At 44.8% G+C, this 23,787-nt stretch overlaps 1 protein-coding gene across 1 annotated transcript; it reads left to right on the forward strand.

Moving 5' to 3' along the window:
* Positions 1 to 645: 645 nt before the first annotated feature.
* LOC137312525 (killer cell immunoglobulin-like receptor 2DL4) lies at positions 646 to 23,488 on the forward strand. Its single transcript, XM_067979061.1, has 8 exons — positions 646 to 734; positions 7,211 to 7,243; positions 10,660 to 10,971; positions 12,100 to 12,399; positions 16,043 to 16,093; positions 20,061 to 20,150; positions 20,539 to 20,567; positions 22,865 to 23,488. The coding sequence occupies exons 3-8, from the start codon at positions 10,803 to 10,805 to the stop codon at positions 23,045 to 23,047; spliced, it is 822 nt and encodes a 273-aa protein (XP_067835162.1). The 5' UTR covers positions 646 to 734; positions 7,211 to 7,243; positions 10,660 to 10,802; the 3' UTR covers positions 23,048 to 23,488.
* Positions 23,489 to 23,787: the final 299 nt, after the last annotated feature.

A 23,787-nucleotide genomic window follows, 5' to 3' on the forward strand; every position in this document is an offset into this window, starting at 1 on the left:
ATTTATGCAGGAATATTACTGATTGTTAATTGTATCGGGGTTTATTTAAAAGCTCCGGGATTCTGGGAATCCTTGAATATGAAGCCCGAGTCTGTAAGGGTTTGTGCGGAGCGCTGTATTTCGGTTCCATTATCGATAAACGGTTTGAATTTGGCGGGTGGAGAAAGCTGGAGGTGGTATTTTCTTTCTCACAGTCGTTACTCGGGCGATATGAGAGAATAAAGCAACTCAATATCAGAGTCACATTGAACATATCCATGTACATTCATCATACCAGACTTCCGTGGAACTAAATTGCTCGCTGGTTTGGATGTTACCGTTTTATTTTTAACCGTCTGTAATGCAATGCGGACAACACCTCACTAAACGAGCCCACGGGAGGGCTGTTTTGGGAAATAGAAAAGCATTGATCGATGCAATAGCTCTTCTGAGGTTTGGCTTGAGGCACTTTGTTGTTACATTTTGCTAATAGTCAAAGGCTGTCATATTAGATCATTGCAATGTTCCAAACCACATCTTATTTCAGGTTGTGCAAAACTCGGTGTTGTAGCTTTAATTGTGGGGACCAACTCATTTCCACCCAGCCTCTGTATCCGCTCTCAGTCTCTCAACCCTTCCGGGTTTGTCCTTCTGTGAGGTGGATCAAGTGATTCAGTCACCGTTCCTTACAGCTCTCATGTCTCAAAGTAGCACTTCTTCGAAAATGGATACAACCGTCTTTTTACTGCTCTTTGGTGAGTCGTGAAACAATTTTATACCAATTCCCGGTCTGAGTGGGCAACTGTAAGCGGGAGAGTGAGACTGAACCCGGCGGTGTCCGATCTCCGGTATCTCAGTGGATTAATGCAACTCATAATTTTGTGTGGAGCCTTCGACATTGGAAAGCATTCAGAGCGATTGCTTGCTTGTGTTGAATTCTCTGCGGGTAACGGTGAGGGGAGTGTAACGTTGAGGGGACAATCTCTCTTCATATCGGTATTAAAGTATCTCGCATCTAGTTTGTCTTTGACAATTGAATCTCTGAGAATCTGTCTGTTAACTCCAACAGCTTTGACCAACTGTTGGTCATCGGACCTAATATCTAATTTAGCGGCTCGGTGTCACATTTTGTTTGATATCGCTCCTGTGAGGCGCCTTGAGACGGGGTGAAAAGGGATGATATTGGTCTGCCGATTGCCCAGTTACTGTCTACAGTGTAGGAGTAAGATTGATATGAAAGGAAAATACAAAGATCAACATCCACTGAGTTTGCTGATCTCTATCAAGGGGCGGGGGGAGGGGGATGAGTGGTTGCGGCGACACCATTGGGCTCAGTGCCCCAAAGCCATTGAATGAAATATCGGCCAAGTGTCGCCTTCTCGCATCTTATTGCATCTCGGACAAGCCCTGCTATTTCTGGCGGGGCAGTGGGACTAGCTGGATTGCTCATGCATCGATGCGGCGCGGACTCGATGGGCCGAATGACCTCCTGCCGTGCAGTAACCTTCTCTGATTCTCTGATTCTATGATACTATATGTTCCATGCTTGGAAGTGAGCATGCGCGTTCGGAGGGTGCAATTTCTTCAGGGGTCACCACGGCTGACCTCAGGTCAATCAACCCCTGCACTCAGACATGAGCAGATAATGCGGTGGGGTATTGGAGGGCGGCCCTGAGCAACTCCCTTCGTGAATACACTTCTTTGGGGGAGATAGAGAGAAAAAGGGGAGAAGAAACATTTTAACACATTCAGTGGATAATTTAGTAAATATATGTTTAGCTATTCCGTTGGTGCTGAGACATTGTTCCTTCTGTCAGAGGTTAAGTTCCTCTTTCTTTGAACAAACCCTCCTCTGAGTTGAAACCGCTCTCTTCCGCCATGAGGCCAACTGCTATTACTGTTCTCTTCAGTACTGGCCATTTTCAGTTTGCTTGCTTATTTTTCATTCTCTATTCCGTCTTGCATCTCGATTTTAGTGGGTGTGTGATATTTATGAGCGTGTGTGTACTGTCTGTACAACTAAATGTTTCTGGTGAATAATTCAGGCGCATTCAGCTCTGGGAATTTATTTTAACTCCACTTCCTCCTTCAGTGTGCTAGAATTGACCATGTCACGAAGATATAGATCTACACAGTTGGTGGAGACTAATGTTCCAAAATAACAGAGTGCTGCAGCTGCAAGTTAGGCTCAGCATTAACCCCTTATTTCCAACTTTTCATGCTCTATTGTGTAATTAGACCCAAGGGCACCTATTCATAATTACCATGGATTATTGGAATTAATTACAAATTTACACCTCTCGACAGACCTTATTTAGTTATGGTGGTGAAATGGAGAACAATGGCGCACCATCTAACATGTCCCCTTATTGCTAACTTAGGTGATATTAGGTGTAACATTAAACATCTCCATCTATTTCAAGTGAACTCAATTCAATTTTATTAATAAATGAATGCCTGATGATCAGTGTGCTACTGCACCACTATTAGAGGTGGTTTTCAAAGAATTAATTAATTATTCGGTTAAAAGCCGATCAGAAAGATTGTCACAATGTATTTTCATTCAATATATTTCAACACATTCTTGGTCTGCTACACTTTTCTTTCTGTCAGGGGTTCCCATTTTATTTGAGTGTTGTCCCTAAATAGATCCCCTTAATTATAGCTTCGGAGATGTTCGTTGCAATATTAAATATTTTTATTTATTTTAGGTGTCTTGAATTGTATTTTATTAATAAATGAATGTCAGTGAATATATATTTTACTGCACCTCTAATATTGGTTGCTTTCAAAGAATTAATGAATATAACCATCGGTTGGAAGAAAATCAGAAAGATTGGCACAATGAATTTTCATTCAGTGTGTTTAAACACATTTTTGTTCTGCTGACTGTCCTTACTGTCAGCGGTTAAACTTCCTCTTTGTCCGAGGTGAAGCGCTTCTGAGCTGAAACCATTGGCTTCCGTTCTAAGTATTTGATGTCACTGTTAAATTCTGCCTGCAATATTTTCAGATTCTTTACTTATTCATGTTCAATTTACATCCTCCTTCCATACCGTTCACCTGAATTGTAACATTTGAAACAATGAGGTGATATTAGGTGTAATATTAAACATCTCTATCTATTTCAAGTGAATTCAATTCAATTTTAGTCTGAAATAAATGCATGATAATCAGTGTGCTACTGCACCGCTATTGTATAAGTATCGGTTCCCAGTCAGTTCAAACACCATTCTGTACTAATTATTGAGACGCCACCTCCTCCTTAAGTATGCTGGAGTTCACCATATCACAGATAAGGATCTGCACAGTGTGTGGAGACTAATGTCCTGAAATAAACACAGTGCTGCTGGTGCCCGTTGCTCAGAAAAAAATAATGTAAGGTTTTAATCGCGTAGTTGGGGGAGAGACTGTTTCCACTGGCAGGAGGGTCGGCATTTACCTTTTAATCTCCAACTACCACCTTCAAAGATTTGTGTATTTGTATCCCAGGTCTCTATGTTCCTGCATCCAATATGCAATTTGATCATTTAGGTTATATTGCCTCTTCGCACTCTTCTTTCCAAAATACATCACTTCACACTTCTCTACATTAAATGTCATCTGCCATGTGTTCCCCATTTCACCATTCTACCAATGTCCTCCTGAGCTCTGCCAATATCCTTCTCTCCGCTTACTAAAATTTCAAGTTGACAAGAATCATAGAATCATAGATTCTTACAACGTGGAAGGAGGCTTTTCGGCCCGTCGAGTCTATGCTGGCTCCTTGAACAAGCTATCCAAATTAGTAACACACACCAATTATTTTCTCCATAACCCTGCAAATTAGTCCCCTTCAAGTAAATGTCCAATTGCCCGTTGAAAGTTCCGATGGAATCTGCTTCCAATACCCTTTCAGGTAGTGTGTTCCAGATCTTCGCAAACCTCTTTATGTAAAATATTCTCCTCATTTCCCTCTAGTTCTTTTGCCAATTATTTGAAATCTGTGATCTCTGGTTACAGACCACTTGCCAGCGGAAACAATTTCACTCTACTTGCTCTGTCAAAGCCCTTCATTATTTTGAATACCTCTATTAGATCTGTCTTTACACTTACCTGCTCGAAGGAGAACAACCCCAGCTTCTCCAAACTCTCCACATAACTGAAGTCGCTCATCCCTGGTATCATCCCGGTAAATCTCCTCTTTACAATCTCCAAGACCTTGACATCCTTCCTAAACTGTGGTGCCCAGAGTTGTACACGGCCAATGCCTCGGTCACTTCCTTGCAACCATCATAACCCAAATCTCCTTAATTAATTCAAATCAAATTACTTCTGCGTTCCAACTTTGGAATAAACACTGCCACACTCCCTTTTGCCGAGACTTTGACCCGCCATTTGTCATCATACATCTGCGGCTGTATAATTTCTCAACCACTCCCATTCCCCAACTGTTGATGCCCTTGCCCCGAGTAAAACCTTTACTCTCTTCCATCCTGATCGCACCTGCTGGTTTAATTCCAAGGATTGCAGACTTGAGCATATCTGGATCACAACTGGTTTAGCCATCCATCACCAGGTATGGCTGACCCAGAACTAGAACAAGCACAATGTCCTCTCTGAAAACCGCCTGCTACTCCAGGATTACCCTGGGGACCAAAGATAAGCTCCAGCTTCTTTTGTCCACTACAAACAATCTCCATAAATCTCTTGCCCAGCCCTCTCCACATTCACCTCCAACAACAAATACGAGGACCTCGTGAACTTCATGAAGTCTTACAGCACAGAGGAAGGCCATTCGGCTCCTCATGCATATGCCAGCTTTTAAATGAGCTATCAAATTAACCCCATTCTCCTGTTCTTTCACCATCTACATTTTTTTCACTTTTCAAGTTTCTATCCAATTCCCTTTTGAAAGTTACTATTGAATCTGCTTCCACCACCATTTCAGATCATAACAACTTGTGGCATAACAAAATTTATCCTCATCTCCTCTGGTTCTTTTGCCAATTAACTTAATCTGTATCCTCTGGTACCCGACCCTCCTGCCAGTGGAAACAGTTTCTCCCTACTCGATCAAAACCCCTCATAATTTTGAACACCCCAACTGAATCTCCCTGTAACCTTCTCTGCTCTAAGGAGAACAATTCCAGTTTCTCTAGTCTCTCCACGTAACTGAAGTCACTAAGATTAAGACCTACCATTCAGATGCCGCTGCTAAATCCCAAAATTCCCAATATCACCACGCCCAACCTCTCCTAAGCCCCCACCCCCCATCACCCAGCCCTGATCCTGATCCTTTTTCTAGTTTCCTTCCGATCTCCATACATGTACTTTCCGAGCTGAGCTTGCCCATTGGACTCATCTCCTGCTCCCTTGACCTTATTCGGAATAAACAGCTGACTACCCAACTTCCATTCCGGGCTCCAATCCAGCTGAAATTGTGAATGGCCAGTTTCCTGAGGTACTGTGCTCCTCTTGCAAAACTGCCGTGAGACTGTTTGTTTCCTCGGTTTTCTCCCATTCTGTTTGAGCGCTGTGCCGAAATACATCTCCTTATTTATGGCATGGGAGATTTTAGTTGCAATATTATATATTTCTATGTATTTTAAGTGACTTGAATTGAATTTTATTAATAAATCAATGCCCAAGAATTAAATAATGATTTGAAATTAACTTTCCGTTGAAAGCATATCAGAAAGGTTAACACAGTGAATTTACTTTCAATATGTTTAACCTCAGTTTTCCGTTTTATGCATTTGCTCTCACTGCTAACTTCAACCTGATGTTACATCGGATTATATCGAATTTACAGTATGGAAACAGGCCATTCGTCGTAACTAGTCTGTGCCGGCATTCATGCTCCACGCGAGTCTCGCCCCATCCGACATCACCTAATCCTATCAGCATATCCTTCTCCACCTTTATCTCTCATGTACCTATCGAGCTTCCCCTTAACGGCATCTATACTACTCGTCTCAACTACTCCATGTGGTAGCGAATTCCACATTCTAACCACTCTCTGCGTAGTCCCAATTGGAATTATTGGTGAATATTTATATTTATGGCCCCTGGATTTGGACTCTCTCACAACTGGAAACGTTCTTCTCTCTATCTACCCTGTCAAGCCCTTTCATAATTTTAAAGACCTCTTTCAAGTCACCTCTCAGCCTTCTCTCTTTTAGAGAAAAGATCCCCAGCCTGTTCAATCTTTCCTAATACGTAAAACCACTCAGTTCTGTTGTTATTCTTGTTGATAATTTTTGCACCTTCTCCAGTGCCTCTGCATCCTTTTTATAATATAGATACAAGAACTGTTCACAGTATTCTAAGTGTGGTCTAACCAAGGTTCTATATAAGTTTAACACAACTTGTCTGCTTTTCAGTTCCATTCCTCTTGAAATGAACTCGAGTGCAGTGTTTTCATTTTATGGCTTTGTTCACCTGCGTTACTTTTAATAATTTGCTAATATGATCCCAAGATCCGTTTGTCCCTCTATCCCATTTAGACTCTCAGGAATGTGTGACCTTCTTATTCCACCAACCAAAATATACCACACAATATTTTCAAATTATTTTTAATTAGTCTGCCTTCTAAAGCGATGACACTCACATTGTGATATTCGTGACAGTGAGTTAAGTGTCTGTAAAAGTACCGGTTTCCAGTGGATTCTAACACCATTCACTTCTCATTATTTGGACTCCACGTCCTCCTTCAGCATGCTAGAGTTGACTGTAATACCATGCGATCTGCAAAGATGCACAGTGTTTACCCACACAATCCACCCAGCTGCATTCCTTTTCTTTCAGTGACGGTTTCACTCAGTCACAAAATTGACCTTTTTGCATTTTGAACAAATTTTCACGCTGTTTTGTACCATCAGGCATCTTTTCATATCGGCCATAGATTATTGGAATTATTTACAAACGGACATCTCGATAGAATTTATTCAGTTATTGTGGTGGAATGTAGAACAAACGGGCTCAATCTTAAAATTAGAGTTAGACGATTTGGAGTGAAAGCAGGAAGTACTTTTTCACACAAAGGTTAATGGAAATCTGCAAAACTCTGCATTTCTGCCTGATTAACTGCTCAAGTTCTGAAGTTGGATTTGAATCAAAATGGGCCAGAATGCCACCAATTCAATCACACTGAGATACATCTATAACACAATGCACAAAAATCAGTCTGTATATGGATCCTCTAAAGGTACTGGTTGTCGTATAACGAATTCATATTTTCTCATTTTAGTGCTTTTTGGGGCTCGGCGGAGCGTTTCTCAAGGTTAGTGTTGAAGTTTTCTCTAAAGTAATGAAATTGAATGTTCTATACAGCTGAATCATTGAGTTTTGTTTTTATGTATGTTAAGTTAGTTGCTGTAACCAATTGTGTTGTGTCATTGGTAGCAGTAATACAGATCTGCATCTCAGCAGCTCTCATTGCGAAGGCACTATGGGATATGTCAGGTTTTCTTACAGTACATCCATACTCTTTCTCTGTCGTGGGATTCAAAACTACACCAAAGCACTCCAGGTGGAATATAAGAACACAGGAACAGGAATAGATCGTTCAGCCCCACGGGCCTATTCCTCCATTCAATTAGATCATGGCTGATCTGTGTCTTAACTCCATTTACCCGCCTTGGCTCCGTATCCCTTAATACCTTTGCTTAACAAAAATCTTTTAATCTCGGTTTTTAAATTTTCAATTGACCGCCAGTCTCAACAATTTTTGGGGGGAGAGAGTCCCAGATTTCCACTCCACTTTGTGTGAATAATTGCTTCCTGACTTCACCCCTGAACGGCCGAGCTCCAATTTTAAAGTTATGCTCCCTTGTTCTGGATTCCCCCCAGCTGAGTAAATTGTCGCACTCTATTTTTTTAATTCGTTCATGGGATCTAGGCGTCGCTGGCATTTATTGCCCATCCCCAATTGCCCTCGAGAAGGTGGTGGTGAGCCGCCTTCTTGAACTGCTGCAGTCCTTGTGGTGAAGGTTTTCCCACAGTGCTGTTAGGAAGGGAGTTCCAGGATTTTGACCCAGCGACGATTAAGGAACGGCGATATATTTCCAAGTCGGGATGGCGTTTGACTTGGAGGGGAAAGTGCAGGTGGTGTTGTTCCCATGTGCCTGCTGCCCTCGTCATTCTTGGTGGTAGAGGTCGCGGGTTTGGGAGGTGCTGTCGAAGAAGCCTTGGCGAGTTGCTGCAGTGCATCCTGTGGATGGTACACACTGCAATCACGTTGCGCTGATGGTGAAGGGAATGAATGTTTAGAGTGGTGGATGGGGTGCTAATCAAGCGGGTTGCTTTGTTCTGAATGATGTCGAGCTTCTTGAGTGTTGTTGGAGCTGCACTCATCCAGGCAAGTGGAGTGTATTCCATCACACTCCTGATCGACCCAATCAAATACTTTAATCGTTTTAAACACCTCAATTTGATCACCACTTAATCTTTTACACTCAGCCTGGTCCATGAAACCTGTCCTCATAATTGAACCCTTTTATCCCACGTATCATTCTCGTGAATTTGCACTGTAACCCCTTCAAGGCGAATATATCCTCCCAGAGGCGGAGTTTTCAGAATTTAACGCAATACTCCAGATGCGGTCTATCCAGAGCATTATACAACTATAGCATAAGTTCCACTCCTTTGTAATCCTGCACCCTTGAGATAAATGCTATCATTCAATTAACCTTTTAAATTGTGTTTTGTACCTGTCCTCTAGTTTTTAGTTATTTCCGCATATGAACTCCGAAATCTCTCCAGCCCTCCACAGTTCATTGCTTCTCACTATTTGGAAAACACACTAATCTATCTGTCTTCGGTCAAAGTGGATGGCTTCACATTCCCCCATATTGAACTCCATCTGCCACAGATTTGCCCACTCACTGAATCTATCAATTTCCCTTTCCAAATTTCTGCTCCCTCCTACACAACTTAATTTCGTCAGCAAACCTGGATATACTACTCCAATACGAATTACCAATTCCTTCATAAAAGTCATTGGTAAATATAGTGAAAAGCTGAGGCCCCAGTCCAGATCCCCGGAAGGCACTACTAGTCACGTCCTACCAATCGGTGCATTTAGCCATTATCCCTCCTCTCTGTCTCCTACCTTTTAACCAATGCCCTACCCATCTCAATAGTTTGCCTCGAATTCTATGCACTTTCGCGGACAATTGCTCGACTGAATGGTAACATCACTTCTTTTGATCTAACCTGTGTTTCGTATTGTAAGCAATTCAAATCACATTTGGCAAGAGCCAAGCATTGCCTGGATGATTTGAATGATAAATCTCTCATCTCCCCCAGATCCCTTTCCTGCTTCTCCGTGGTCTGTATTTCCCTCTTGTGTATTCCACCCCTCCCCAACGCCAGTAACTCAATACATCACTACTCCTAGGCCTTCCTACTCTTTTGCTCTCACAGGCTTGAATTCCTCGTGAGTAAGTCCACAGCTGCCCTCTGTGCCGCTCTTGGCATTCTCCAAACGTCCCGTTGAGAGCTCTGTCAATCGTAACTTACGAACAGCATCACCAATACCATCGCCCCGTCCTCTTCTTTTGCTGATCTTCCCACCCACCGCTCCCGCTGAGAGTTAACCTCTAAAACGTCCTTCCCGTCTCACTTACCGCACCGCCCCCCAACCCCGACTCCACTACCCGCTTAGACTCTTCAGTGGATCAATTACCACTCCTTCTCATTTACATCCAGAATATCGGTTCACTCGCCAACAAGGCCCTTCTCATCCGTGTGGATGATTGTGTTGACCTACTAGTTTTGACTGAGATCTGCCTTGTAATGTTGCCATCTAAGCCCCTCAATCTATTTCCTGGAAGCCTGTAGGGTACAGTTCTGGGTCCAGGCTGCACGGTTACTGTCTCAGAAACAATGAAATCAGAAATTTATCCTAGTGGCGGATGGATCTTAAGGGCTAATTTTAACCTAATCCGCCTGTCGAGAAACTGACTGGATCGGGCACAAAGCTGGTTGTGCGCCCCGCTCGAGTCAAGGAAATTAATATAGGGCAGGGTGTTAAACTGGCGTTCCTCCCGATCCTGTGGTTTTCCCGCCAGGCGGGTTAGGTTAAAATTAATCCCATGTGAGAGGCAAACAGGCAGCAGCGCCGTGCAACTGATTTGATACAGGGAGAATTGTCCCTTCACACAGAGCCTGTATCACAGTATCTCTTTGAGAGAGGTGGCTCTTCATACAGAGCCTGCATCACTGTATCTCTTTGAGAGAAGAGTCTCTTCATACAGAGCCTGTATCACTGTATCTCTTTGAGAGAGGAGTCTCTTCATACAGAGCCTGTATCACTGTATTTTATTGAGAGGAGTCTCTTCATACAGAGCTTGTATCATTGTATCTGATTGAGAGAGGTGCCTGTACACACTGTATCTCACTGAGAGAGGGGTCATTTTAACATAACGGGCCGGTGAGAATTGAGTCCAACTCCGATTTTACAGCCTGTCCGATTTTACTCTTCTATTGAAGTCAATGCAGAGTAAAAATCGCGCAGGGTGTAAAACGGGCGTCCGACCCGATCTCGTCTATTACACGCCCTGGTTGGTTAGGTTAAAATTAGAGTTAAACAAACGCGAAGAAGAATGTAAAGGCAGCTGAGGCGACACAATATGAGGCCTGAATCAGAATGATTGCACCAAACTTCCCATGAATGAAATCCTTTTTATTCTTCAGTTTCCTTCGTCAAACCGACCCTGTCGATGGATCCAGCATGGAGTGTAATTCTACTGGGAGAAGAAGTTTGACTCACCTGTCACTTCGCTCACAGCAAATGCATTGTTGATTTCTACAGAAATAACGAAAAAACAAAAAACAAAATGTTTGCATATTTCAATGAAGTTAACTATACCGCTAAAACAAAGGATGATGGAGGGTTAAAGGTGAAAGGCAGCATCAGCTACAGGTGTAAATACAAAAAATACTTCGAGAATAACAGCAGCTGGGCATATTCACCACCCAGTGACAACGTGTGGTTAAATTTAACAGGTAAGGGAGGCTCGCCAAAAATCTTTGTGGTCAGTTAAGACTTTTATCTAAATATTGTTGTTAGTGTGCAGCGACAGCAACTGCGGTGTGTAATTGTAAACGGCGAATTCCAGCTGACAGGACGATGTGTAAAATTTGTTTAACAAAACGAATGTTATCTTATCCACGATCACTCCATCTCATTGAGAGGGTCTAGAACATTGTATGTTACTGAGAGAGGTGTCCCTTCACAAAGAGAGTGTATCATTGTATCTCACTGGGAGAGATGTCTCTTCCCACAGAGCCTGTATCGCTCTACCTCTTTGAGAGAGATGTCCCTTCACACACAGAATGTATCATTGTATCTCACTAGGAGAGATGTCTCTTCACACATTGCCTGTATCGCTTTACCTCTTTGAGAGAGGTGTCCCTTGACACAGAGCCTGCATCGCATTTCCTCTTTGAGAGAGGTTTCCCTTTACATAGAGATTGTATCGTCGTATCTCACTGGTAGAGGTGTCTCTTCACACAGAGCCTGTATCACTATTTATTTGAGATACGTGTCCTTTATCACAGAGCCTTACACAGAAACATACAGCACAGAAGGAGGCCATTCGGGCCATCAAGCCTGTGCTAGCTCTTTGAAAGAGCTATCCAATTATTCCCACTCTGTTGCTCTTTGCCCGGTATCCTGCAAATATTTCCTTTTCAAGTATAAATCAATATCATTTGAAAGTTATTATTGAATCTGCTTCCACCGCCCTTTCAGGAAATGGATTCCAGAAGATAACAACTCGCTGCCTAAGATAATGTCTCCTCATCTCCCCTCTTGTTCTTTTGTCAATTATCTTCAATCTGTGCACTTTGGTTACCGACCCTTCTGCCCGTGGAAACAGTTTCTCCACATCTATTCCATCAAAACACTTCATCATTTTGAACACCTCAATTAAATCTCTCCTCAACCTTCCCTGCTCTAAGGAGAACAGTCCCAGCTTCTCCAATCACTCCGCGTATCTGAAGTCCCTCACCCCTGGTGTCATTCTGGTCAATCTCCTCTGCACCCTCTCTTAGGCTAATGTGTTTTTTACTCGATCGATTTGACATATTCAAAACAATTCTTTTTTGCTCGATGTATTCTATTAATTACAGATAAACTGCCAAAGCCCAAAGTCTCGATGGATCCGGCCGCTGGTGTCGTGACAGTGGGGGAGAGGGTTCGGATTAACTGCACTGCCAACTATTCCGCCGACAGGTCCCGCTTGTACAGACAAGGAAACGAGAATCCCATTGATACACGGGAAGTCTCAGGCTCCGAACGATCAATCATCTTCAACATCACAGACCCCGACCCAACTGACGGAGGGGACTACACCTGTGACTTTGTGAAAACGGTAAAGGAGAAAGAATATATCTCGCCCCGCAGTGACCCGGTGCATTTAACTGTGAAAGGTAAGTCAAAGGTTCAACATCATGTAAATGTATATCTGAGCCTTGCAAGCAAAGTAAACTTTGCAACTGAATATTCTACCCAGTGTGACATTCTTCAGTCAGTAAAGATTTTAGAAGCCCAGATTTTAACCTAACCCCATCGGTGGGAACTTCATTGGAGCATCAAATCAGGCGTGTGTCCGACCCAAACCCACCTCTTCTTTATAGAGTCACTGATGTAATGTAAGAAACGCTGCACTCAATTTTCACACAGCAAGGTCCCACAAACAGCAATATGGTCATCACCAGATCATCTGCTGTTAGTGATGTTGGTGGAGGGATAAATATTGACCGAGGACAGCGGAGAGATCTCCCCTGCTCTTCTTCTATTAGTGCCATGGGATCTTTTATGTCCATCTGGGAGGTTTAACGTCTCATCCGAAAGACAGCACCTCCTGCAGTGCAGCGCTCCCGCATTACTGGACTGCAAATAACAGCCTCGATTTTAGGCTCAAGTCTCTGGAATGGGGACTTGAACCCATGACCTTCTGACTCAGAGACAAGTGAGAGTGCTCCCCACTGAGTCACGGCTGATGTTCTTCAAGTATTCTAAAAGAGGCGGGACGAGAGTAAATGCAAATCAAATCGCCTTATGAAATGTGGCAGGATGAGAGGAAGTGAATTATAATCGCACGCTGTGGTAGATTTTCGTCCTTACTGCCGGTGAGATCCCTTAAATGGAGCGCAAAGAGGAAATTCCAAAGTAGTTTGGCGCGACACGGCCTCTTCGACATCCAAGATGGCGTCTTGGATGCGTATGCACGTTTCTGGCGTGATGTGCGCCTGACGCCATTTTGTTGCATGTGTTAGCGCGGGCGCAGATAACGAACGCTGGAATCATGTAAAGTCGGAATAAAATGGCTTGAATCAGTGTGCAACTGTGATTTAAAGTGATAGACACCATTTTGTGACTGATCGCTCAGCTCAAAGTAAAGACTCAACTCCGACCATCTGAACATGTCTAATGGTACCTGGAGGGCCGCCCACCGGCGCCATTTAAAGGGACCATGCAGAATTTACAGGTTAGTGGTTGGATTATTGCTTCAGGCTGCTGAGACATTGCTAACTGTTTTTAGATGTCTGTTACACTTGAATACTAGGATGCAGGAACATAGCCTGACATTTAGAGCCAGTGAAGTTAGGAAATGTTTCTATGTGCAAAGGGTGAGTGACATTTAGAACGTTCTTCTGCAGACGCAGTTGATGCTAGGTCACTTGTAAATGTTAAATCTGAGATTGATAGATTTCTGTGAACCAAGGGTATTAAGGGATATGGTGCTAAGCCTTGTATATGGAGTTAAGTCACATGTCCACCATTATCTCATTGAATGGTGGGACAGGCTCGAGGGGCTATATGCCACAGCCACTTTCTGTCTCTTGACATGCGCCACCTTCTCCTGCAAGAAACCGAGACGTGTGTATGGATGATGTGCCTGTCATGGTTGAATAGCTGCCAGTGTGTGTGGCCTGTGTGTTGTGGGTGGGCGGATTGAAACAGTGGTAATGTGTAAGGGTAAGAGGAAGCATCTGATTGGAAGAGTTGTATCCTGATGGAAATAGTTTGTTGGTATGTGGGGGATGTGGTGCAGTGTCTGGTGCAGTTGGTAGGAGACGCCACTGAGAGTTGACCTCACTCACCTTGCCCACTCATGTAAAAGCATTGAACTTCTTCCTCCGCTGCGTCAATGTTCATGATTCTTGCGCCTGGCATTGATTTCTTACCCCGTTGCCTAACCCTGTCTTTCAAGGATATGTCTGGAGAGCCTCTTGCCCCCCACACTGAGGTTATAGAATGTCCCTCCTTCTGTCCACCTCTTGCAGCCAAGGCCTCTAGTGCATCAGCTGAGAACCTTGGTGCATGCACTCTCGCAGGCCTGGTAACAACTCAGATCAGCAGATTGGTGAGGTCTGGCGTGCAGATTGGAGGATGTGGGATTTAGTGGCATGCAACCTTTATTCAACATTTTAACATATCTCATCAGTATGTAAACATAGGGATGGGACCTGCATCTGTGTTTTACCTGTGCGATGTCTGAACTCTCATCCTACTCTGAACAGACAGTAGAATGTTATTTTCCGCAAATAACAGGTACCAGCCAGCTTTAAGAGATTTATTAGAAACGTCCTCCCTTTAAGAGATTGTGCTCCCTCTGGTGGTGGAAAGTGCAAATTGCATTGATTCCACGTGCAAGGCCAGGAAAGGAACTCTGATTGCAGGTCAGTCCTCAGGTGGGTCGAAACTTGTGTTCCGCCTGCGCAGGGGCCATTGGGCGCGGGGTAAAAGCACATCAGGCTACCTGCGCCCAAAAACGGCACCTATCGAAATTTCCGCCCAGAGTGTGCAATTCACCCGCCAAATTTCCATCTCTAAGCTCAACAACCACCCGCCCCCGCCCAGAAACTACAGACCATAAACAACCTCGCAAGTGTCGACACCAGCCCACTGCCGATCCATATCTGAGCTCTGATCTCTCTTATAATCCGCCAATAATATCGCGTATTTCGCTGATATTATAAAATGATGTCAATGGAAATTGAAATCAAGACAGTTGTGTACCATGGCCGGCCCATCCGATATCACCCGTTTTGCACTATCCCCAGAAAGTTAAAATAGCCGCTCTGCCCCCTCCATCGATTTTTGTTAACCAACTGCAGCGGTAATAATGGGCAAAGGGGTAGAAATTTGTCTTGGGATAACGCAAGATCAGCCGCCTGTTCTATGCCCCGTCCAAAGTTTTGGCGCCCAGGAATTTTCTGTCTCTTGTAAACCACTCCTGTACACTGCATCTGGTCAATTGCAGCTACACTCTCGAAATCGAACATTTCTGTCAATCCTGCTTCGGTGTGGTCAGTAAAGAGAGTTCGTTGGATTTCCCTGCACAGGGGTCCTTCACTCCTCCGGGGGCAGCTTTCACTTATACAGAGATGGCGAGCGCAACCACGTGGAGGCACAGAATGTGTCCGGCTCTGAGCAGTCAGCCACTTTCACCATCAGGGACACAGCTGGGACAAGGAACTACACCTGTGGCTATGAGAGAAGGGTAAAGCAGGGAATGTATCACTCACCGCGCAGTGATCTGGTGCAGGTAACTGTGAAAGTTGAGTGGTACTTACAACACATTGAAAAAAAGCACTTGCTTTTATATCACATCTTCAACGACCTCGGGCCGTCTCAAAGGACTTTGATGGAATAAACAGGGAGAAACTCTTTCCACCAGTGGGAGGGTCAGTAGCCAGAGAACACAGATTTACGATAACTTGCAAAAGAGCCAGAGGAGGAGATGAGGAGAATTGTTTTTATGCAGCCAGTTGTTATCATCTGGAATACACTGCCTGGAAGGGTGGTGGAAGCAGATTCAATAATAACTTTCAAAAGGGGAAAATTGAATAAATACTTGAAAAGGACAACATTTGTAGGGCTGTGTGGAAAGAGCAGTGCAGTGAGACTAATTGGATAGCTCTTTCAAAGGACAATATTTCAGCTGTGAGGAAAGATTGGATCGGTTGGGGTCATTTTCTTTGGAATAGAGGAGGCTGAGGGGAGATATAATTGAAGTGCATACAATTTTGAAGGGCCTCACGTTATTATGTTTTGCCATTTCAGAAATTCCTGTTGTGAAACCGCCCACACCGAAGAATCAAAGCTGGAGAAAAGGTACATCCATGTCACATCTCCACAATCCCACTCTCTCTGAAGGTGGGAGGGAGTCTGAGGATCTGTGAGAGAGGGAGTTTTGCATTATTGCTGCGAACCTGACGCGACCTGCACCGCCCTCTGGTGGTCAGAGTAGAAATAACCAACGGTCATGTGTGTATTCACGCAACAACCGCGATTCTGTATGCGGGGGTTTCGGCGCTCGTTGACACTGGTGACAAGTTGATGGAGAATCTAAACAACAGCAACCTGCATTTATGCAGCACCTTTAACGTAGTAAAACGTCCCGAAGCGCTTCACAGGTGTCTTTTCAGGCAACATTTGACACCGAACCTCATAAGGAGATATTAGGACGGGTAACCAAAAGCTGGGTCAAAGGGGTAGGTTTTAAGAGCGTCTCAAAGAAGGAGAGAGCGGTACAGAGACAGAAAGGTTTAGGTTGGCAATTCCAGAGCTTACGGCCTAGGCAGCGGAAGGCGTGGCCGCCAATGGTGGGGCGAAGGAAATCGGCGATGTGCAAGAGGCCAGAATTGAAGGAGCGCAGAGATCATGGAAGGTCATTGAGCTGTAGGAGGTTACAGAGATAGGGATGGGGTGAGGCCATGGAGGGAATTGAAAACCAGAATAAGAAATTTAAAATCGAGGGATTGCCGGATCGGGGGCCAACGTAGGTCAGCGAGCACAGGGGGTGATACGGGGCAGCAGAGTTTTGGATGAGCTCAAGTTAATGGTGGGTGCAAGGTGGGAGTCCGGCCAGGAGAGCAATGGAATAGTAAATTTTGAAATGGTGAAGTGTAATTCATTTATTGTCCTGAGGTCAGTGTACAATTCGATCAGCGTCTGTTACTGAAAGATGGCGAGCTCTGGCATAAGAATCTCTTGCAAATGTTCTGTGTTAGAGCTATTTCGAGTGGCCATTTAAACATTGCCCGTTTTATACTATCGCATAAATTTAAAAGAGCAAGTGCTCAACTCCCTGGTGCGATGCCTGGAACCCTCAACGTTCTAAATCAGAGACCACAGCACGTAAAATTTCCATTTATAACCAGCATGTTAAAACTTACTAGCCAGCCGTTACAAGTTAATTTCTAATCAGTATGAAATCGCACAGTAATTCAAGTGTTACAACCACAGAGGAACAGGACCAGGCCAGTGAGCTCCTCGAGTCTGCTCTGCCATTCAGATCGTGGCTGATATGCACCTCAACTCCATTTACCCGCCTTTGCTCCACATTCTTTGATACCCTTATCCAACAAAAATCTATTAATCTCAGTTTTGAACCTCCATTTGACCCCCAGCTTCTACGGCCTTTTGGGGGAGAGTGCCAGATTTCCACTCCCATTTGTGTGAAGACGCGTTTACTGATATTGCCGCTGAACGGCCCAGATGTAATTATAAGGTGTTGCCCCCTTGTTCTGGACTCCCCCAGCAGAGGAACTGTATTGCATCATAGAATGGTTACAGCACCGAAGGAGGCCATTCAGCCCATCGAGCCCTTGCCAGCTCTTTGTAAGAGCAATCGAGTTAGTCCCATTCCCCCGCTCTTACCCCATAGCCTTGCAATTTTTTTCCCTTCAGGTATTTATGAGAACCTGTATGGGTCCAAGCTCTGCCTGCCTTTTTGTGGAATACGTGTAAAATTCCTTGTTCCATTCCTGCTCAAGTCCCTCCCCTCACCTCTTTTTCCGGTACATTGATGACTGTATCGTTGTCATTTCCTGCTCTCGCCCCTAACTAGAAAATGTCACCAACTTTGCTTCCAATTTCCACCCTTCCTTCGCCTTCACATGGTCCATCTCAAACCCTTCTCTTCCCTTCCTAGACTTTTCTACCTCCATTTCTGGGGTTTGGCTGTCAACCAATATCTACTATAAGACGACTAAATCCCACAACTTACCTTGATTACACTTCCTCCCGCTCCTCTTCCTGTACGGACTCTATTCCCTTTTCCCAGTTTCTCCACCTCCATCACATCTGTTCTGATGATGCCACCTCCCGCAACAGTGCTTCCGATAGGTCTTCCTTTTTCCTCAACCGAGGATTCCCCTCCACTGTAGTTGGCAGGGTCCTCGGCCATGTCCGTCCTATTTCCCGCAGTTCAGCGCTCACTCCTTCTCTTCCCTCCCAGAACCATGATAGGGTCTCCCTTGTCCTCACCTTCCACCCCACCAGCCTTCACATTCAACGGATCATCCTCCGCCATTTCCGTCACCTCCAGCGCGATCCCACGACAAACACGTCTTCCTCTCCCCTCCCTTTTCAGCATTCCGAAGGGGCCGCTCCCTCTGCGACACCCTGGTCAACTCTTCCATTACTCCCAACACCCGCTCTCCTCCCCACAGCACCTTCACGTGTGAGCACAGGAGATGAAACACGCGCCCCTTCACCTCCTTCCTTCCCACTGTCCGCGGCCCCAAACACTTCTTCCAGGTGAAAAAGTGGCTTACTTTTAATTCTTTCCATTTAGTATACTGTATCCGCGGCTCCCAGTGCGGTCTCCTCTACACTGGGAAGACCAAACGCAGACTGGATGATCGCTTTGCTGAACATCTCCGCTCTGTCTGCAAGCATGACCCTGACCTGCCGGTCGCTTGTTTTTTTAATTCCCCTTCCCTCTCCTCTCCGTCCTCGGCCTCTTACATTGTTCCAATGAAGCTCAATGGAAGCTCAAGGAATAGCATCTCATCTTTCGATTAGGCACTTTACAACCTTCCGGACTCAACATTGATTTCAATAACTTCAGATCATAACCACTGCTCCCATTTTTTCGGTCAGCCATTGTTGGTAATGATTCTTCTGCTGCCATTTACATCTACTCCTGATCAATCTTTTCTTTCTTAACCTGTCCCATTACCACCTTCCTTACCTTGAACCATCATCCCTTTTGACATTTAATCACTCGTGCCCTCTACTCGATCATAGACCTTCCATTTTGTTCTTTCCTGCCCTCCCCTCCTCTATCCTCCCTCCCTCCCCCCTTTCCCTGGCTCTGAACTTGCTAAAAAAAACTTTAACTCTTTCAACATCTTTTGTTCTCCCGCAAGGTCTCCGACCTGAAAAGTTAACTGTTTCGTTCTCCACAGATGCTGCCTGACTTGCTGATCTTCTCCAGCATTTTCTGTTGTTCTTCAAGTATGTACCCTATCAAATCCTTTAATCATTTTCAACACTTCGATTAGATCACGCCTCAACCTTCTATAACCAAGCGATTCAAAGCCAAGTTTGTTCAACCCGTCCTCATAATTTAACCCTCTAAGCTCCGGTATCATTCTGGCGAATCTGCGTTGCACCCTCTCCAAGGCCAATGTATGCATCCTGAGGTGCAGTGCCCAGGACTGAACACAGTTTTCCGGATGTTGTCTAACTAGACCTCTGTACAGCTGCAACAGCCCTTTTGAGATAAAGACCAATATTCCATTAGCCCTTTTGTTTAATGTTGTACCTGTCCACTTGCTTTTAGTGATTTGTGCCTGATCACAAATTGCTCTGCTCCTCCACAGTTCTTAGTGTCTCTATGTCCCTCGTTTCTAGTTCCTAAAATAGGGTCAGATTCTGTTTGCAGTACAAAGTAGTAGGTAATGAAAACTACAAATGGGGTACATATAGATGCAGGTACCTACAGATATTCCAGATGGGGGTCTGCGTCTGCGTCAGTATTAATGTTTGGAACTGTCAGCCAGCTGTGTCATGGCACTGCAGGATTTCGACCGGGTAGGAATAGCAAAGATTGGAGTGGAACTCCGTTGTGGGCAGTGGTGCAAAACGGGCGTTAACGCAACGGCCGTCTGTTACAGGCCTAACCAGATATTCAATTCTATCTGGACGGTCGTAAACTGGGTGGCGGCTGTGAAACCACCACCCGTTTTGCGACAATGCCTAAAAACAATTTTTTACCCCGTTGTGTAGAGTTTCTCCGTTTTGCAAATTATTATTTCTTTGTCTTTTTTAATATCCCGACTCTCTCAAGGCTGGCTGATCAAGATAGTGGCCGGATGTGCCGCAGTGATAACAGTCATCCTGCTCCTAGGACTCGCCTGGTTCTGCCTCCATAAGAAAAGTAAGTGACGGCTTAGATTTACCCTGATGATCAAATAATGCAAAGATTGAACGTTTCCTGAAAGATAATTAAGGGGGAGATCTCCCCAAGATACTTTAATGTCTCATGTGACACTTCCCAGTTTTGGTGGATTCCACACTTGTTATACCGATCTTGTTGACCTGGCATTGATTGGAACTTGATATAGGGTGGAGCATATAACAGGCAGCAAATGTGACACCGCCTGATTTGCGCTTCAGCCCGAGACAAATTTCTACCCCCCTAATCTTATTCAGGCGCTCGTCACAGCTCTTCCTTACTGCACAGAGGACAGGAAAACAAAACCCCGACAACAACCAACAATTAAGTGACATCTGGAGCTAAACACGATTCTTTTTTCCCCTTGTAGATGCCGTAGCTTCTCGCTCAGGCCACAACGTGAGTATTACATAGAATTATTTGGATTGTGCAGCACAGAAACAGGCCATTCGGCCGAACTGGCCCATGTTGGTATTTATACCGCACACGAGCCCCCTCCCACCCTACTTCACCAAACCCCATCAAAATATTGGTCTATTCCTTTCTCCTGCATGTGTTTATCTAACTTCCCCTTAAATATATCTATGCTATTCGCCCCAACTACTCCTCGGGGTAGTGAATTCCACATTCTCACCACTCTCTGGGTAAAGAAGTTTTTCTTGAATTTCCTATTGGATTGATTAGTGACTATCTTATATTTATGGCCCCTTTGAAATTGAACTTCCGATTCCAGAGTCCAAATCAATTATGTATCGTGAACCAACCCGTTACTACACTTGAATCTGTGCTGGGGATTGAAATTTAGGCAAAGTTCTTTCATTAATTTGAAGCAGCAGCAGTCAGCCGCACTGTAACCGGGAGCATTGGCACAAAACTGTTTATGCTGGTTGCAATCATTTAGAAATAGGTTTTTTGTACAGCTCTATTATTGGAAAGTAAAGGTTCAAGGGGGAAATTGGATAGGGCCTGTTTCTGGGCGGGAGTAGCACGATCCGCTATAACCCCGCACACAACGGTCCCTGCGCAGGCAGTACGAGATTTTTGTCAGGCCTGAGGACTTCCTTGCAATCTGCGTTGGAAATCAGCGTTGAACGAGGATTCCATGCAATTCGCACTTTCCACCAGCAGGGGGAAGCACCAATCTCTTAAAGGCAGGCTGTCTGTTAGAAATCTCTTAAAGGTAGCTGGTACCTGTTATTTGCTGAATATAACAGCTTGTTGTCTGCAAGGAGTCTGAAAGGAGATCAGACATCGCACACGTAAAGCACAGATGCAGGTCCCATTCCTATTTTTAAGTAGTGATGATTTATGTTAAAAAATTGAATAAAGGTTGTGCACCACTAAATGCCACATCCTCCAATCTGCATGGCACCGCCTACCAATCTGTCGTTCTGAGACTCCGTGCACCAAGGTTCCCTGCTGATGCACCAGATGCCTTTGTGCAAGAGGTGGACAGAAGGAGGGACATCTATGGCAGTGGGAGGCAGTAAGGGATGAAGTCAATGCCAGGCGCGCAGCATCATGAACATGGATGCACAACCGGAAGAAGTACAGTGCTTTTACATGAGTGGTCAACTGACAATTGACGTCTCCTACCAACTACACCACCAGCCTCCTCCATTGCTCCATGCACTACACCCCCCATCACCCGCATACCAACAAACTCTTTCCATCAGAACTCAACCCTCTCAACCTTACACATTACCACCATTGCAAGCCGCCCACCCACAACTCACAGGCCACACACATTGGCAGCTATGCAACCAGGGTAGGCACATCACCCAGACACAGGTCCCGCTTTCTTGAAGGAGAAGCCGGCAGATAACAGGAGGCAACAAGGGACGGTGGCATTTTGCCCGTCGAGCCTGTTCCACCATTCTATCAGATCAGGGTGAACATGTGACCTAACTCCATATAACCGCCTTAGCCCCATATCCCTTAATACCCTTGGTTCACAGAAATCTATCAATCTCGGATTTAGATTTCTCAATTGTGCTCGCATTAACCGCCGTTTGCAGAAGACTGTGCAAACTTCTCCCACCCTTTCACGTAAAAGCATTTCCGAACTTCATTTCTGCATGTCCTGGCTCCAAATGTTATGCTATGTCCCCTCGTCCTAGTATTCAAGCGGAGCGGACCTCCAAAAACAGTTACAAATGTCTCCGCAGTCAGAAGCAATAATCCAGCAACTAACCTGTGAACCCTACCACGTCCCTTTCAATGACGCCGGTGGGGGGTCCTCCAGGCACTCTATGCACGTTCAGATGGTCGGGGTTTGGACTGTGCGTTGAGTTGAGCGTTAAGCCCCAAAATGGTGTCTGTCACTTTAAATCAGCGTTGTACGCTGATTGAAGCCATTTTCTCCCTACTTTACGTGATTCCAGCGTTCGTTATCTGCGCCTGCGCTAACTCCTATGACAAAATGGCGTCTGGCACACGTCACGCTGGAAGACGCCATCTTGGATATCGCAGAGGCCGTGTCGCGCCGAAACAACGGGCGCAACACGGCCCAATTTAGCGCCCTGTCTATTTCACACCATCACCTAAAATTAGAAAAGATCCCACCCCTAATAGTAATCATTCTACCCTGCCAATTCATTGAAGGAAAACTCACTCAATACAGCCACAATAGTGGCTCAAACATGTATCCATCTTGCATCTCTGACCGGAACATTTGTATATTTCGCATTTCGCAGGATCCGAATGCCGCAGAGCCAGATGTTGTCTATGCTTCTCTGAGGACTGCAGCTTTGAATCGTGGTGGGATTGCTCGCAGTCTCAAGGCCGCGACTCCCACAGCCAACCCGGATGCCTGTGTGTACGTAGTGATGAAGATAAGATCGGGGTTACGAGAGGAAGACCCACCAGATGGCGAGTAACCGAACTCGAATCCACCCAGTGATTAAAGGATTCAACGAGGCCCAGTCAATATCGGCACCATTGAGCAGTGAAATCTCATTTCCAATGTTTGAAATTGTTGCCTTACGAGGTTGGACCTATTCCCAAAATATTTCCCTGATTCTTGTTCTCCGCTTTTAGTGTGTGGTTGCCTTTTGTTGGCTTGTTGTGTGAAATTCTTATATTTATAAACACCAGTTTTATAACCCGGTGGTAAGTTCATAGAATCATAGAATGATACAGCACGGAAGGTAGCGATTCAATCCACTGTGCCGTTGCCGGTTCTTTGAAAACTCTGTTCCATTTAGGCCACTGCCCTGCCCTTTCCCCATAGCACAGCAACATTTTCCCCTGAAAATCGATTTCAACTTTTTCGATTTTTTTCGTTCCAGCCACACCCAGGAGCACATTAATGCTGAACCCGCCCTGATTGAATCTTTCTGCAGGTCTCAGTGTGTAGGGAAGGGTTCTGTGCTGCCTGAATCATTAAGATGTGGAGATGCCGGTGATGGACTGGGGTAGACAATTGTAAACAATTTTACAACACCAAGTTATAGTCCAGCAATTTTATTTTAAATTCACAAGCTTTCGGAGGCTACCTCCTTCCTCAGGTGAACGATGTGGAAAAATGTTCACCTGAGGAAGGAGGTAGCCTCCGAAAGCTTGAGAATTTAAAATAAAATTGAATCATTAAGGGCCACCTGCAAAACCAGAACCATGG

Source organism: Heptranchias perlo, unplaced genomic scaffold (assembly GCF_035084215.1).
Source record: "Heptranchias perlo isolate sHepPer1 unplaced genomic scaffold, sHepPer1.hap1 HAP1_SCAFFOLD_43, whole genome shotgun sequence".
In the NCBI taxonomy this organism is placed as follows: Eukaryota; Metazoa; Chordata; class Chondrichthyes; order Hexanchiformes; family Hexanchidae; genus Heptranchias; species Heptranchias perlo.